The sequence below is a fragment of the Pseudochaenichthys georgianus genome, chromosome 1 (genome assembly GCF_902827115.2).
Source record: "Pseudochaenichthys georgianus chromosome 1, fPseGeo1.2, whole genome shotgun sequence".
Classification (NCBI taxonomy): Eukaryota; Metazoa; Chordata; class Actinopteri; order Perciformes; family Channichthyidae; genus Pseudochaenichthys; species Pseudochaenichthys georgianus.
In genome coordinates, this window is record NC_047503.1 from 39,823,563 (window position 1) to 39,841,023 (window position 17,461).

At 43.8% G+C, this 17,461-nt stretch overlaps 1 protein-coding gene across 2 annotated transcripts; it reads right to left on the reverse strand.

The window, feature by feature from the left end:
* Positions 1 to 497: 497 nt before the first annotated feature.
* sgms2a (sphingomyelin synthase 2a) lies at positions 498 to 10,730 on the reverse strand. 2 transcript variants are annotated; one of them, XM_034093530.2, is made up of 6 exons: positions 10,487 to 10,730; positions 5,074 to 5,578; positions 4,137 to 4,254; positions 2,947 to 3,100; positions 2,269 to 2,435; positions 498 to 1,124 (listed from the first exon to the last, which is right to left on the reverse strand). In XM_034093530.2, exons 2-6 carry the CDS (start codon positions 5,520 to 5,522, stop codon positions 939 to 941), a joined length of 1,074 nt encoding a protein of 357 aa, XP_033949421.1. In that variant the 5' UTR covers positions 5,523 to 5,578; positions 10,487 to 10,730; the 3' UTR covers positions 498 to 938. The 2 variants fall into 2 exon arrangements, with proteins under 2 accessions (XP_033949421.1, XP_033949412.1); XM_034093521.2 differs by having other exon boundaries at positions 10,483 to 10,730.
* Between the last annotated feature and the right edge of the window lie 6,731 nt (positions 10,731 to 17,461).

The following is a 17,461-nucleotide window of genomic DNA, read 5'->3' on the forward strand; positions in this document are numbered from 1 at the left end:
GACAGCGCTGTGCCCGGCTGTGATTGGTGCACATCGATACTGACGACGACACATTAAAGGCAGTATTAAGGCAAAGAAATATAAGTAGCCATGGGCTTCACTTTGTTATAAACAAGTGGTGGGGACAATTTCTCCAGATTTAACATCAGTATAGATAGAAGAAGACACAATATGTCCCTCCCCTGGGTGTTGAACCTCAAGCACCTGCATGAAAAAACAATGTATAAACCTCTGGACCACCAATGTGTTTTTAAAACAATTAACGCTCAACTATAGGTTTTGCTGTGATGTGATTTGGACACAGGTGGGTGGACGACAGATGACTGATGATTTATTTTAAATCAACAAAAAAAACACCAAAGCCTTGGTATGGTGGAACTTTAATACAATAGTACAATGTCCAGACTACAGCATATACACACTAAAGAAGACTAAAATGAATATAAAATGGAAAAACTATATTAATAATAATAATAATAATAATAATAATAATAATAATAATAATAATAATAATAATAAAATACTTATAGAAAAAAAACAGATACACAAATATTGGAAATGGAAGTTTGGGTACACCTATGACATTAAACACACTAAGGCACCTTGTGACTTGAGGACACTGATATCATATTGAGGTAAACCCCAACAACACATACAGTATGAAAGAGCTACGGTAGCATTTCTGAAATCAAGTCTTGCAAATACTCCAACAAACCTGCCAGTCTGTCGCAACAAACTGTCTGTTCATGTCCAAAGTTCACTATGAGCTGAGCTACAAGAACACTGAAGACTCTGCAGTACTTTATCTCATGAATAATTTACAAAGAACACACCGAGACGATATGATTATCCTTCATTTTTGCAGAAACATTTCTTTCAGAGCTATGCATTTGGTATCATTATGTTCCTGTCCAGTAGACAGGGGCTTCAGGGCCGTGTCACTCCTCCCGTGGGCTCTGTACCATGGAGTAATTCTTGCAGGGGTTCTTAAGGCAGGCAGGAGGCCAGGTGAAGGGCCAGCTGTAAGAGCAGGGCACCGAGGTCTGGACGTTCCTCTCCATGAAGTTGAACAGCGGGTTCCACCAGGTGTTGGTGAGGTAGTTGTTGGGCGAGCATTTCAGAGTCTGTCGAGAAAATAGAAGTTAGTCATTTCATTGGTAAATACAAACAAATATAATGTTTGTATAATACTTTCAATACAAGGGATGCAGCTTAATGTGATTCTGATGAACAAACCATTCACATATCTTTGTCATAAAGCTGTGCCTTATCATAACTTCAAAGTTGCATTTTGTGCAATTGCATGTGGATGTCATAGCGAAAGTTAGAGAAGGGAATAATATCAGTAATAGTAAAGATATTTGTGCCATATGTTCCATACAAGGGATGCATCTCAAAGAGCTTTCACTGAACAGGTCAGACACATCTTTTTACTATTAATATAATTTACTTATTATAATAATAGTTGCTTTAGTTGCAATTTAGGTCAGTATTAATATAATACTAACATGTACATTGCAACAGGTTTTGCTTGATGTAATCATTTCTTTCATGTATATTGACAATTAAAAATTCCTTCCTAACATGCGTCCAATGTACTTTCTTTGAAGGCGACTAAAGTTGCATTATATCAAATAATTATGTGATATGAGTATATTTTGTTGTTTTTGTTTGTTGTATTGTTGTTTTTAATTGAATGTTTCCTATAACTGTTTTCATTGACATGTTGCAACTGCAAATACTAATAACAATACATTAGATTTATATAGCGCTTTTCTAAGTACCCTTAGTCGCTTCAGACTTTTTGTAAATATTTGTTTAAATGAAAACTAAAATAATTTGAATAAATTAGCCGGAAACCAACATCATATTTGTACACAAGTTAGCTGCCAAGCTTGTGATTTATTTATTTAAAATTATATTTTAGGCTTGTTAACATATAACACATTTTTATATATACATTTTATACCCCATATCAACTGTCCAGCATTGACCAGTAGAGGGCGTAACTTACCATGTTGAGAAGCACACCCGTTTTTACACACAGTCTAAAAATATACTTAGTCTTACTCTAAATATGTCATTATATGGAACATATAGAACGTTTTCTTTAAACCTAAACTGTAATATATTATTAAGCTGACATGTAGCTCTTAGCTGATACACTTGAGGTTAACTCTGTACACAAATTACAGCCAGACTGACAGTAAAGCCCTCCATGCATAATGATTGATGTGAGACAAGGTTCACCTGTTCACCAGTGCTCACCTGTAAGTTGGCCATAGTGTGGTACCACCAGAACAGGCGGGAGGTGATAAAATAGGCCACGACCACATCCACACTGTAATGCTCATGTGCCACCAAGATGCACACCACACCCGTGGCACTCAGCAGCCAGCACATCAGATGGTACCACCAAAACGACCGTGGCGAATCTTTAAAGAGAGGGAAGGAAATATTTATTATAATATTTATGACAACCTCTTTTTGTGGTCCTTGTGTCCATGTTTTAACTGCTAACAAACGGCAGTCTGTAGCATTTCACTGCAATGTGACAAGAACTGGGAGTTTATGCAACATACAGAAAGGCTAACGAAAACAACATGGTTATACAGATAACTTAACAAATGTAACGTCTTCTTGTAATATGTCATCCTTAAAACACTACAAACACTTTTGAATGCACTTTTGCCTTTTCTCCGAACAATAAATCAAGCTATATACAGCTTTAGAAGATAGCATAATCATTCATATCTGCTTTCAAATTGTATTAATAGTTATGTGTATCCCATTAGTTCCTAGAAGGTTCATTGCTGAGTAGTATAATTGTGTGCGCTATATAGGATGAGAATGGATCAGATAATATCATTCATACATTATTAACAGGAAAGTCTCATCAATTATTCAAAACAAAGCTCACAAACAAGTGATGCTTTGAGTACTCACACTCCTTGATGAATAGGTAGGTGAGGGTGAGCATCACAGTGTGTCCACTGTACAGGAAGTCTCCACACAGGAGGTGGGAGTTGGTCATGGAAAGACCTCCACCCGAAATCAGCCGCAGGATTCGCTGGATTTTCGCCTGGGAGTCTCCATGGAGCTGATGGAGAACAGGAAGTGAACAAGGAGAAGCAGGCGAACAGTGAATTAGTGACATTACGAATCCAACTAATGATTATTTTCGTTATGGATTCATTTAGCTACTGTAATTCTGCCATTAATCATGATTTGCAAAAAAAGTGCCTGTTTAATTCGAAACAATTAGAATACAAGAGATTACATTTACAGTGATGTAAAACAAATTAAAGAAGCAAATCTACAATAAACATCAGGCCCAATTCATTATCACAACTGTTCCCAATACAAAAATACATGAATTCCCTTGCAACCTATTATAAGTGCATTTAACAACGTGGGTATTTGCAACTCTATTATTTGCATGCAAATACATCGACCCCATTAAACTTAAAGGAATATCTTTTACATGTTTATATTTACAGACATGACTGTGGTGGCAAACTTCTTATCTATCCGTCTTCAAGAAAGGAAATATAATGGTCGAGTCATGTTTTGTGGCAATTATTGTACATTTGGTTTTGCGTACCATGAGCGGGACAAATAAAAATGAAATGAAATGAAAGAAAGGAAATATAATCAAATATTTCGCAAATTGTCGGTCATCTTTACAACTTGATGCAACATAATTGGAATTGAATTGAATGAACATGTAGTCAAGATTAAGAGGAATTGGAGAAAGTCAAATAAGTACAGCTTAACTACATCTTATGCTCCTGCAGCTCACATTACTGTGGATAACTCACGTCAAACAAGTAGCTGAAGGTTTCATACACTGTTCAAAACATATCAAATGATTGTGAACAAAACAACTCCTAAACTGTCCAGCTTTGGATCCTTTTTGCACGACACACCCATCAAACAGCAGCCCGGAGCACATCTTTTTGATCAAACAATGATGCACCTCAATATTGTTGGTGTCCTGAGGCGACAAAAAGCTCCACGTTTTTATAGCTGCCTCTCTTGTGTTGCTGTTCGAAATGAGTCCCAGAGGGTGGATGAGAGTACACGGCTGAGCAAGGACAGCTGATGCCCGATCTGATGTTTTTCATGCTACTCACCTTAGGAGCACAAGTCATGTGCATGCCAGGCACAGGCAGGGTGGTGATGTACATGGTGACACAGCGGTACAAGTACAGGGTGCCAATGAGGAAGAAGAACCGCCTGCCTGCTATCGACCTATAAAAACAGACAATGAGTGTGGACATTGTGTTATTTTGTGGCAGATATTTACTTAAAACTACTTAATTCTGGAGATCTTGCACAGTCTGAAGAGTAAACGTGTAGCTCAAAGTTCCTGCTCAGCTGGGCAGACTGAATTGAATTAGCCGGACCACATAATGACAATCGAAATCATATACGCTTTAACAGCATCACATTTGTATTGGTAATGTTGCTTGCTTTGCTGAGCCCGTCAGAAATAGCTTTTCTATTTTTTGGACAAATGTGGATGACATGATTTCAAAAGTTGATCTTAATTAAACATTTACCTCAGTGGTAAGGGTGTGGTTTGAGTGTGTCATAAAGACTGCTTTCTAAAGTGCTTATGTTGAACATACAGGAAATGTATTTCCTGTATGTACAAACCACCCTGATGGTGGAAGCATCAATGGACTCTAATGGATGCATTTTCTGAGCAACAGGAAGAGAGACATACAGATATGTTGCAACTCTTCACCACAAAACATTGTGCAAATAACTAATCACAACTTCAGCCCACTGTATAAACGTGTCTCTTTGACCCGTGTCTTGCGTGAAAGATAGTCTTTCATGAGTATTCTGTATTTTTCCAACAAATCCTCGGAAAAGACCCACACCGATCAAATGCTTTTATTATTTATCGGACAACAATGGAGGCCTGTTCAATTAATTATTAGGAATAGTTTCTTGTTTTTTTTACAAGCTTTATGAATCATGGCATTTGTTGACACTAAGAAAAATAATATATTTGCTTCCAAAGAAACAGTTTGTAAAATAGAGAGTACCAGATGTTCTTACCTGTATCTGAAGAAGAACAACTGGATCATCCAGATTCCCAGCAGCACCATGCCATTGATCTCTGTCACTGTGAATGCCCATTTGACCCTGTCAATATAGTCAAAAAACTTATCAGGAAGGGGCGGGCTGCTTTCTTTGGGCGGGACTCTCTCGTGGACGATCGTGATGACGACTGTGGTCAGGACCAAGTTAAAGCCAGCATAAAAGACGGCTATTACTGTCTTCCACCACTCCATGGGCAGACGGTTGATCTTGGAATCCGACACAGAAATCTTCACGTAGTCATTATGCCTCCCTATGCCTTTCCGAAAACCCCTCTTTGCCTCATCTTCTCCCGGTGTGTGGACAGGACAGATTTTACCGTTGCTAGGTGCAGAACCACCCTCCATTCCCAGGTTCAGAGTATCAGAGGAAGAGTCTCTCGTCCCCACAAGCTCCTGTGACGCCATGGGTGCCTGCTCTGTCCATCCACAGGCACCGCTGCTGTTGGTTGAGGCTTTTTAAACTGCAGAGAGAGAAAACAAAAGGTTGGATACTCTCTTGGTAGGAAAAGTACAAACACACTTTTTTCAATTGAAAGATGGAACGTTAAATAAGTAAATGGTACTTTCTTTTGCTTCCACTATTCCTTAGGGATTAGCAAGGCAAGTGATGGGTCTTCTATTGATGCTCAATTCTTCTTTACACTGGCTGAAATGTTCTTTTTTTGGTGTAAAACAATTTTTAAGATGTGGTTCCATTAGCTAATACTGTGTGTTATATTTTCCTTTCCCATAACATTCACCAGAACCACTGGGACAGTTTTCTGTTTGGATGTTCAGCCCGATCCTTATTTTGGGCCTTCCAAAGTCTTTCCACCAAACTGCTTTGGTTTTCTCCATTTGTCCTCAACAAACAGTTGCTATGGTCACTTCAGTGGTTTTATGGTCAAATACCTTCATCATCAAACCATACAAATGTATAAATAAACTTAATTAACCTAAACTAGTTATTACGTAAAGGCTATTCTTGACATTAAACAGTAGTTTAGGAAATAATTTCGTCATTAAGGTCCATTTTGTTTTTGTTGTGGAGCTTTCAATAATTTTACGTTATATGTCTCTGCACATGAGTGTGTTCTGCTGACTTGATTTTTGATTCAAATACAAATAAAAATCTGAGCACTTTATGTACTTCTTTTACATGGTGACTTAAAAGTCCATAAAACCAGTCGGGCAAAGATAGATACTATATTATATTATACATATATTATATATTATCATGTAACAAAAAAAGCTAAAATTGAGTATAAGGCAAAACTAAATAAAATAAGATAACGATTGTTTTGAGTCAATTCAATATTTGTATTGATGCTCATAAGAGAAAATTGGAGGAGCTTGTGAAATGTTTGTAATGCTTTGTTGTGATCACTTTCATCAATTCATGTCGAAAAGGCTTCTCGTCTCTTTTACAGCCCCATTAATGGATTTTCAGGATTCTGCTATTAGCCCTGAAATGCATTACAGTGAATGTCATCCAGGAAACAAACAGTACGGAAAGCCTGCTTTGAGGCAAACCTTGCACTAGGAAACAATGGAGGTTATAAATGGGGTATGGCTGGATCCAAGAGCACTGCTGAAAGTATCAGTTTCCTCAGAATCCATTTTTGGGACAATATTATTATAGGATTATTATAGGATGGCCTCTTACTAACCCATTGCAAATCTAGCCTCTGTTATGCAACTGATGGATGGATACAGAACACTGACGGTCAGACTTTGAGTGAGTTAAAGAGGTCATAGGAGATACATACCTACCAAGATGGCCAATAAGATCAACAATAAAAAGCAGAAGACCAGACAAACAATATAAGCCAATTACAGCGCCATCATTCTTATGTTATTATGGGGATCATGTTGCAGCTCTGTGGTTAGTTATACTGTAACTGTGGGACTACATGTCAAAGACATTTATGAATTCGTTGAGTCACACTTAGCTGGAATAGCAAAGTGTCTCATTAATGTATGTGAGTTTCTTATTTGTACAAATATGTTTTACTTTTCTTATGTTGACCAGCTCAGTTTAACCTTGTGAATTTGAAATGGTCTGTCCTTAAAGCAAACATGAGAGGGACAGACTGTGGTGACAATGTCATCTAGAGACAAATCCTGCCGCTGCTCAACAGACTGTGACTAATGAAACACTATGACAGTGCATGACATCAGTGCCTCTCAACAAAGCTGATGCTAGTTTTGGTGAGAGGTGCAACACTCTCAGTGCCTTAAACAACAGATGGCAGGACACACTGCTTTGAAATAAAGTGTAAAAAATGTAAGGTTTGGTTACATTTAAGAATAATCTTTGGTTACATTTAAGAATTATTTCTTGAATGTAAACAAATGGAAATATTGTGGTCAGGGTAAAAATGATACTTGGTTGAAAAAGTCCCACCTCAGAGTCAGAATGCTTAAAGACAAAAAAGCCTCTGAGATAAGGTTGAAAGCTCCAGAAAAAGCTATAAGGGGACTTTAAACCCCCTAAAAAAGGTAGGTAAAAAGTAATAAAAAAGCTGCCAGATATACCGTCATCTGGCAGTTACTTCATCACTTTCTTTAACTTAATTGTATAATGCTGCTACTTACTTTTTTGTACTTGGAAAGTGTTTATTATTCAATTTAAAATGTATATTCCTTTGTGCTGGCCACTTTAATAAATACAGTTTCATTTTGTCTTTATCAGTATTGTCTCTTTGCTGTAACTGTACATTTCCCCTCTGGATGACTAATAAAGAATTTCTGATTCTCATTTGGATTTTAAAGGATAAGATTGAACTATCAAATATTTTGTCAATGTGACTTAAAGATTGTCGTCCTGTATACCAGAAACTTTGACTGTTGTATTACGAGTAGGAGACGTAATATAGTGGTGGTGTCAAAGTCAGTTTCAGTTAATAGTCCCACCGCTACATGATGGGCACTTGTAAGGAAAACATAGAGATATTTTAGATTTATTTGCACAAATGACCAATACTTTTTGGTCTGGTGAGGACAGTCTCTAATTTTAGGCGAGTGGAGGGCGTAGTAGTTGTAAATATTGACTTTACATTCCAAAATTGTCGGAGAGGCACAATACCTTCTGTGTTTGAGTGGATTTTTCCTTTTAAAACATACAACTCTTTATGTCCTATATGTTATCTTGTAACCTTGAATACTACATGTTAAAGATCAGTGATACAGTCAATACAAAGCAGATGGGAGACATGTGAGACTGCATGTGCACTGTACAGCAGAGTTTCCCCCCGGTCCCTTCCTCCCCAGTGTACAGTAGTCAGTGTTTTCCCACCAGTCATGCACCCAGCACTAAAGGGGTTGGGTGGTGATGGAAAACTGGCAAGAACCCCTATTCCACATGGTCACAGGCCCAAATGGATAACTTGGCTGCTTCCACTCGCTCAAGCTATTTCAAGAGAAGCCACCCAGCTGCCTGCAAGGCTGTATTTTACTCCAGGGGCTCCAAGGCTTTGACTCCATTTCGGGACATTCATAATTACATACTTCTATTGCCGTCCACTCATTTTCTTCTTTACATCTTGCGGATTATCCTTTCTCAAAAGGAGGGTTAAATATAAGTCAACCCAGAGGTGGCCCATCCCTCTGGGAGCCGGTAACATACAAAGAGGAGTTGACTACATGTTCTGAAATGTAATTACGGTTAATCACTGTTCAGCAGTACATTATAGGTTTTAATATTGTCATGTTTTGTTTAATTGTAGAAACAGATGCTAGTAATTTTTCCAGTAAAGTTCAATTGATTGAATTATTTGACGACCACATCCACATTTATCTATCTATTTATTTCAATTAAAAGACAATCTCTTCAATCGTTGTGTGATATAAAAAAAGGATAATTTCATTTAAATAACAAGATGTGCTGTTCAAAATAGTTAACCTCATAGCAGTGGTGAGAGAATGTGTTGGATCCTTTACTTCAATGAAAGTGGCACAATAATACAATTCTAAATACAACATTTAAAAACACTGCTTTGAAATAATTGCCAAAGTAAAGAGATGTACAGTATTGTAACACAATTGGAAAGTGCTCTTTTTGTATAAAGGATTGGCCCTGAGTGTTTTTATTTCAAAGTTGATTCAGGCTTAGCCTCTCACTTTATACTCCATCTACTCTTAATCTCATATATTTATAGCTGTCAAATAAATGTAGACTATGAAGCAGAATTACAATGTTTCTCTCCAAAATGTAGTAGAGTAGTAGTATAAAGTTGCACAAAATGGAAATAAGTATGACTAGTTGAGTGTTTCGGTAAATGTACTACTCTTTCACTGATTAGTAATAGTAGATTATGATTGACAGTCGTAGTAACGTAATCATATTTGTTACAATCTTTTGTATTCATATACCATGAATATCGTGGCAATAGAGTGACTTTTTAACCTTTGGTCAACAGAGCTGTTGACTTCTTGCACTGGATCGCATGAAAACTGTATAACAGGAGCTAACTGTGTAAATCTGCTCCTCAATACAAACACATATTCTGACAGAATAAAGTATGTGTTGTAGTTCTGCGGTGAAACTTTTATAGCCTCCAAGCCAAAATGGTCTAACTGGAGGCGCCCCAACTTTTCTGGGAGCCACAACCACATGTGGGGCGGATACTGGAGGTAATGTCAGGTCCAGGACTGGGTGTCTCCCATGCCTCAGTTATTACAGGCCAGAAGTCTGTCACTTGTGATGTGTGCAGCACAGCCGGGTTTGAAGTTTACTTTTGGGGTGTAGACCAGTGTTAAACACCATGTTCCATAAGAGGCTACTGGGTGGGGCAAAAGGTCATTGCTCATCCTGTAATTAAGCCCTCTCCTTTTCATTCAAAGCTATTGCAGTTGGTAATTGACAACTGTATTATTATACAAGGATTAAAAGAACTGTAACACAAGCATACACAATCAATACAGGATATCCTATGTATCAGAAATAACGTTTTAAGCCTGTGTTTACCTTTGTGCGTCAAATGATGCAACTGAAAAATAGCCAGACAAAATTCAGTGTTAACCTGACATCATCACACCACGTAGACTCTAGAGACTAGTCGACCAGATGATGTCTCCTGATCCACAGAATAAAACTTTTTCGCATGAATGTATGCGGACACTGAGCCTTATGCAACAAATGCAAATATTGACTATGTCTCCTAGAATTCATATTGACAGTGTAATTTCATCATCTGTAGCAACACTGATAAAAAAGAAAGAAGTTGAATGTCAAGAGTAGCCTATACAATCTCGCTGGAGGCTATCATCATATTGGGGATGACACAACAATACAGCAATTAAAGACATGACCCCCAACATACACCGACGATCACATGAAGATAATGTGTCCATACACATGTTGCACAGTTTTTTAGCATCCTACCTGCCTTGGTCGGGCCTCCTAGCGCCTCTTCCTGTAGTTGCAGCTCACTGGATCTCTGATGCTGCGCCCTGCTCGCTCCTCGGCTCGGATCACACTGGACTGCTACATTACCCGGCGGTGCCGCTCGCTTTTGAGGGAGCGCTCCTCCCCGAAGCCCGACAGATTCTCACATCCAGCCAGCCTCAGTACCCAGCCTCCTGCCTCCCATCCCCTTTAATTCAGAGTGAGAGTCCTGTAATCAGCACAAGCCTGTAACTCTTCCCGCATGTAAAATAGGTGTTCTGCGAGTTGCACATCTTTGAGCATTTAGGTGGAGTAGCTAAATGTTTATTTTTAGAATCCTCGTATGTGCGTTTATTATGGACATACGATTCTTTAAAAAATATATATATATATTTGTTACCGTTTTTATATTATGTAAGCGTGAGATAAAACATCATAAAAATCCCATACAAAATACCTCCTTGCTTATTTAGTTATACATCATTCCAATCATTTTAAGTATTCTCACACATTTATAGCAATTTGTGTCAAACAAATACAGTTTTCTATTAAAAACATACATTTTATAAAAGATATATCTGAATATTTTAAATAAGAACTTGATTCGATCTTTTTTTAACTACGAATACTTTGCTTTGTAAGTACTGGCCAAAGATCAGTTAAGTCATTTAGCCAGCCACGGCTCTGAGACACGATCACGCAGCAAACTGACATCAGATCAGTTTAGTTTGCCCCGTTATGACGACTGACTGCGGAAATACGTCATTACGTCGACGCTGACGTGGCGGCTGGGTGGGAAGCTCTTCCCGGTTGTTGTGCTAAGCCGGGGTCCTCCATTCACTGGAGATACCTGTACAGTGACCACAAATTAAAAATACCTGTACTATAACATCAAAAGTCGAGCATTTGGTCGTTTTGTGTGTGTTTTGAAATAAAGAGGTAGCCGGTTGACTCAGGCGCTGACTGCTGGCAGCCATGGAAACGTGTGGCAACTCGAACAAGAAACAGAAGCTAGCCCAACGCTGCTGAAAACGGTGTGAGTTTTTCCTTTTGCTAAGTTTTGTTTATTCGACACCATTCATCAATTCGACTAACCGGCTACTAATAAGCTAACAAGCTAACTGGCCAGAATACCAGCTAATAAGATATCTTAAACATATTCCTGTTATAGTAACCGTTATGCTAGTGCTACATTTAAATCCTTGGTTGTTAATAGCACCGAGACAGGAGAGTGGCTCAGGATTTAACTGCTGCCCTACACAGTTAATAGGAGAGCACTAACTTCTTGTTTAATTTAAATTAACAGTGATATCATCAACTACACATTGTGGATCCTACATCAGTGCAATTGTTTGTTTGCTTTCAACTGCTTATTCCAGGTGACCTACTGCCAGAGTTGTATTGTTAAGTTAAAGAGTGGAAGAATAATTTGTTACAACAAAAAAGTTCTGCATACAACATATGGTACACAATAATTTGGCATCGTATCATTTTATATAATAGATAATGTTTTAGATATTTTTTTTGTTTATAATCTAATATGTAAAGTAATAAGTAACTCATTTTGTTAAATAAATGAAGTAGAGTAAAAAGTAGAATATGATGGAGCTATTTCAGGGTCATAAGTTTGATCATTCAAAAAATACAATTTATTTGAAAGTTCAAGTTTTTATCCTGAACTTTGAAAAATACAATGATGTATTCAAATAAAAATAAGTATTTGAAATCATTTTTCAGGTTGAATATTATTTTGATTCAGTTCAGCAATTTTTTTGAATAAAATATTTATTTTCAGATTTCACTTTTATACATATTTTTGATATTTGAATCCTTATTTTTTTCAGTTGCAGATTTTTCGTTTTCAGATTCAAAACAATTTTTTTTTTTTCCAGGTTTCACATTGCTTTTTCACCTTCAGATCGTTTTTCACTTTCAGATCTTTTTTTTCCGCTTTCAGATCTTTTTTTCGCTTTCAGACTTTTGGACCTGATGTTGCTTTTGGGGGGGGGGGCGGGGCTTAGCAAAGAGTAGTTTGGATTCCTGAGTGACAGGCATGTTGTCATGTTGCCTTCATGGATGTTAGGTAGCGCGAGAAATATAACTCAATACTTTCTATACACAATACTCCCGTGATTGGTGGTAAACAACACTGATACCAGCGTCAAAGTTCCGTTAAGCGAGCTGTTGAGCATCGTAGTTGGCAAATATCAAGGTATAAGATCAATAAACTGTGCTAGAATGTGAAATTACGTATCCGCAATCAAGCAATGTCCTTCCCCCACTTCCACGTAGCTCCATGAACGCAGCATAGTATTGGCTTGGTTTTTGCGATCAGAATTTAGACCCCGCACAAACTGTAAGCATTAACACATCACTGTATGCAAGGGCTGGTTTGCGATTAACAACAAATAAGACAACCGCTTTGATAATCCTTAAAAACAGACATTTGTAAATGCCATTACTGAAGAAACACACTACTCAATGTCAGTCTTGGTACTTTATGACAAAGATGACGACCACCCTGAAACAGAGCAATGCCGCAGGATAAGCTGACAAAGTATTACATACATACATGCATGTCATGACCAATACACATATATTAAATTACATATATTAAAGACACACTAAACAGTAGTGGAAACAGTCTTACATGAGTGAGTGGATGAACGTCTCAACTCGAGGCGGAGTGAATGAACAACATGTGAACTAAAATGGCCGCTAAGCACTACCGGGTCAAAGCACGGCATATCCGGGTAGCGACAGCAGTTGGACGCTGCCCTCTTGTGGCCGGCGATAAAACTCTTCATCCCCCCCAGACCGAGAAGCTATGGGACGGAATAGGTTAACGGTCTAAATCCAGCTGCCGGACTCGGGCTCGTAACGTGCAGGCGGCCTCCTCACCGGCCTGGCCGAGTAGGCTGGGGGCAGAGCATTCGGCGGCGACTGCGGCACCGGTGCGCCCCAGGAAGGCACCCGTAAGGAACGGTGAGGTCAGAGGATGCCTCACCGGCAGGTGCCGGTGGGGAAGCGCCCATAGCCGAGTCGCGGGGTCCAACAGCCGGCCGCTGAGCGATCCCCTGGGGCGTCGCCCAGCCCGGGTGGATAGGTGGGGGCTGATTGTCCAGAGCAAGCGGGCTGCGCGGCAAGGGCGCAGCGGGCTGCTCACGGGCACGGGGCGCAGGTTGTGGCCGGTGTATAGGCACGGAGGAAGCGCCGGTTGCGCAGTGTCAAACGTCCCGAACCGTCAACCCTGATCCGATACTGGTCGTGGCCCGGCGACTCCACCACGATCCCTGACCTGTCCCATTATGGGGGCTTGGGCCTTGCTGGTTCTGGAGGAATACCCTTTCGCCGAGTGCCAATGGGCGGAGCGGTCTTGAGTGAGTCCCCAGAGACTCGGTGGTACGGGACATACGGGTCCGAAGGGCGTCCTCCTTCGCCGCCCATGCCTCGCGCCATAGCAGGCGGAGTGCGGGTTCGAGAACTTCTCGAGGCGGGTTTCACGAAGGAGAGCGAGCCACGAAGGAGAGCGAGCCACGAAGGGGGCGGCCGAAGATGATCTGCGCTGGCGAGAGGTTGCAGTCGGGGTCAGGCGTGTTTCGCAGCTGCAGCATAGCACGCAGGAAGCGGTCCTGATCAAGGCCGCCCGACGGGCCGGTGTTGGACATAAGGGGAGGCGCTTAGCGGTCTTAACCGCAACTTTCTGCCCTCCCATTAGACTGCGGGAAGCTAACGGACGACACACGGTGTTTGACGTGACCTAAGCGGAGGAAATCCTCAGTTGTGGCTCGCCTTGAATTCCGGACCACCGTCGCTCGAGAGCTCCTCCGGTACGCCGAAGGTGGCGAAGAATGAACGGAGGTGTTGGACCAGGCCAGCTGAGCCCGCCAGGGCAGTACCCGCCGTAGAGCTCAGGACCTCTACCCAGCCCGAGAGAACGGTCCCCGACAACTAGGTAGTGGCGGCCCCCATAGTCGAAGAAGTCAGCAAACACCGCCTCGAATGGCGTGGACGGGGGGTGAGGACGGCAGGGGGGGGTTGTAGCCGCCTGTGACGGAGCATTGCGGTTGCAGTCTGCACATCCGTCCCTGGTGGCCTGAATGTCCCGGACATCCCGGGCCAGTAACTATGGCTCGGGCATGCTGCCCCATCGCTGAGGTTCCCTGGGTGGGCGGCATTGGAGATGCTGAAGGACTCTCCCACGGAGGGATGGGGGGACCACAACGCGGTCCCGATAGAGCAGGACGCCGTCCTGTGCGTAGATGGACTCACAGACCGATGACAAGACTCGCCAGGGCAGGGTCATTTACGTCAATCCCACCCTCCTGCTCGATGAGTTGGAGGAGGTGGCGAGGCATCCGTCAGCTGCTGTCCTCCCGCTGAGAGGAGGGGCAAGGAGGACGGCTCCGAGCCTCCCGTGCGTCGTCGCGGATGGAGGCCATGAGTGCTGACTCCACGGCGTCAGGCCCGCTCCGGCAGCCCCAATGAGAGGCCGTTCGCTGAGCCCGAGGGGGAAGGATGCCTCGACGTGGCACAGCGCATAGTTGCTCTTGCCAGGCAGATGCACAATGTCAAAGCGCCATGGGAGGGTGCGCTGCTTGAGTCTAAACAGACGGAGTTTGTGATCTCATCCAGCGTACGGTCGCCAAAGATCTTCACCAACGGCTTATGGTCGGTGACCACGACGGGGGTTGTCGGACCCCGCGTGAAGTACCGCGTTCGTGTTCCAGACCCCAGGCCACAGCTAGGGCCTCTCCTCGACGGCCCCGCATAGCGTTGCTGCTCCGCAGGGGACAGGAAACGTGAGCCCGCGAGGGTGATCCTCCATCCACTGGACAGCAGTCCGGTATGCCCGAGGCACAGTGACAATGTTGCTGGAGCAGGAAGTAGCCAACGCCACGCATGGACCAGTCAGGGCGGAGGCAGGTACGCTTCTGCATGTCGTAGATCTCCACGCCCTCACGGATGGCCTCCATTATGGCTTGCTTGGACGCCTGGAAGGCCTCCTCCCAGAACGGGGGACCATAGGAACACACAGCGTGGGCTGAGGAACGGCTTAAATGGAGCCATCGTGTCACGCAACCTGGGCGTAGTTGGCCACCTGGTTGACAGGCCGAACCAACTCCTGATGTCCGTCGTGGAGCTAGGGGTGGGGAAGTCCCGGATGGCGTCCAAGTATTTCGGGAAGCGGGTTCGATGGTATATTCCGACACCCTGAAGCCAGCAAAATCGACGCACCTCTCCGCGAACTGAAACTTGTCTGAGTTCAACACGATTCCTGACAGGCCGACACGCGTCAGGAAGTCGATGGTCCTCCACCAGTGTTGCTCCAGGTCGGTGTCATAGTGGATGGTATCATCCACGCAACGTTCCTTGCGTTCATAGTCCGAGAGGACGGCATCAAACCGACGGTTGTAGCCATCCCCTGATGACAGGAAACCCTGTGGTGCCCTGGTGTAGCGCCAACGGCCGAAGGGTGTGATGAAGGTAGTGAGGTGGCGATCCGACTCACGCAGGGGGAAACTGTGGTAGCCGTTCCAGGCGTCCGTGGCGGTCTTCCAGGTGCCCTTAGGGACGCGGCGTGCAAGGTGGAACGGGGACTCAGTGGCGAAGGTCTCACGTTGGCAGAACTTGTTAAGGGGGGAGAGGTCCACGGTCCTGCGTGGGGAGCCGTCGTGCTTCCGAGTGACTACCATACGATGGCACCACGTCACAGGCTCGCGTATGGCACAGTTCAATGACCCCAAGGGCTTCGTCCCGCAGTAGGTCATCGTGGACCCCTCCGCTGCCAGTGTAGAGGCACTGTAGACGCGGTGTGACATGCCCTAGGCGTAGCTGCGGGGTCCACGTGCATCTCGATAGGTGGCCCCTCCATGCATGGTAGTGCTCGATGGGGGCAAGATTGAACGTTGACGAGCATATCTCCCGAGTAGCCAATCTTTCATCCTGTTATCTGTTCTCTGGCTTACAAGGGAACGGCAGTGCTACGGTGCGTGCCGGGGGGACCGTACGCTGAGGACATGTGCACTGGGCGTCCCGGGGGTCCACCTGGCCCCACAAGCCGCCGTTGCTGACCCTGTCGCATTGACGGACAAGGGCTAGTCTGGCGTGTCAGGGCTACGCCTTTCCTTGTGCCCCCATGCAACGTCGATCCGATGGGAAAGTTCACGGGCAATAGGCCGAGGTTGAGCAACGACTCGTAGGAGAGGTACATGGCCCGGACCGAGCTGCTCACATATACCATGGAACGGCAGGGATGTGACACGCCCCCCACTGCAGGTTTGTCGAGAGCCTAGCGAAGAACGCCCCCTCGATGGATATAGGGGAGCGGTTGGCGGCTGACAGGCTGAGGCTGACGGGTCGCAGGTCGTCCCCGCGAGAAACCGCAGGCCAGGAACTCCTCAGCGACCAAAGGTCCGACTGCGCGCCAGTGTCCGCGACGGCGGATATCCGAGCTCCGTCGGCCCGAGCCCCGGTTGCCGGTGCCATCCCTCAGCCCGACTGGCATGTCCATCGAGATGGTGAATAATGCTCGGGGGTGGTCTCTCAGCCTGGCCCGTCTCCATTCGCCCCTTGGAGAAGATGTGGTGCTCGAGTCTGATAGGTGCTTGTCTGTTGACACATCCGTGGGGCGCGGCGTCGGCGATGCTCCGTGACGTCGGCCAGGGCGGGCCCCAGCTTGCACCGATGAGACCTGGGAGACCGGCTCCGACCCCATGGCGGCCTGTTGACTGTCGGACGACGGCTGTTGACGCCTCTGTCGTCGGCGGGCCCTATAGCAGCCGATGCACACTGGTGAGGCTTAGGATTCCACCCGCGAGGCCCCTCCGTGAGACGTTAAGACGCTCTTACATTCCGGGCACGAGGCACGTTTAGCCCCGTCCGCAGGGCTCGGGGCGGGGCTCGCTGTGGAGTCGTCTTCAGGCGCCGGAATGACGACATGGCTGATAGGGAGGGACGACGGTGAGAGCGTTAC

What these genes read in the sequence shown, in the direction of transcription:
- sgms2a (XM_034093530.2), bottom strand. Translation starts at nt 5,522, where the DNA reads ATGGCGTCACAGGAGCTTGTGGGGACGAGAGACTCTTCCTCTGATACT. An exon ending in TTGTTCTTCTTCAGATACAG is followed by an intron (nt 4,255 to 5,073) that starts GTAAGAACATCT and finishes CTGTTTTTATAG; the next exon opens with GTCGATAGCAGGCAGGCGGT. An exon ending in CTACCTATTCATCAAGGAGT is followed by an intron (nt 2,436 to 2,946) that starts GTGAGTACTCAA and finishes CTCTCTTTAAAG; the next exon opens with ATTCGCCACGGTCGTTTTGG.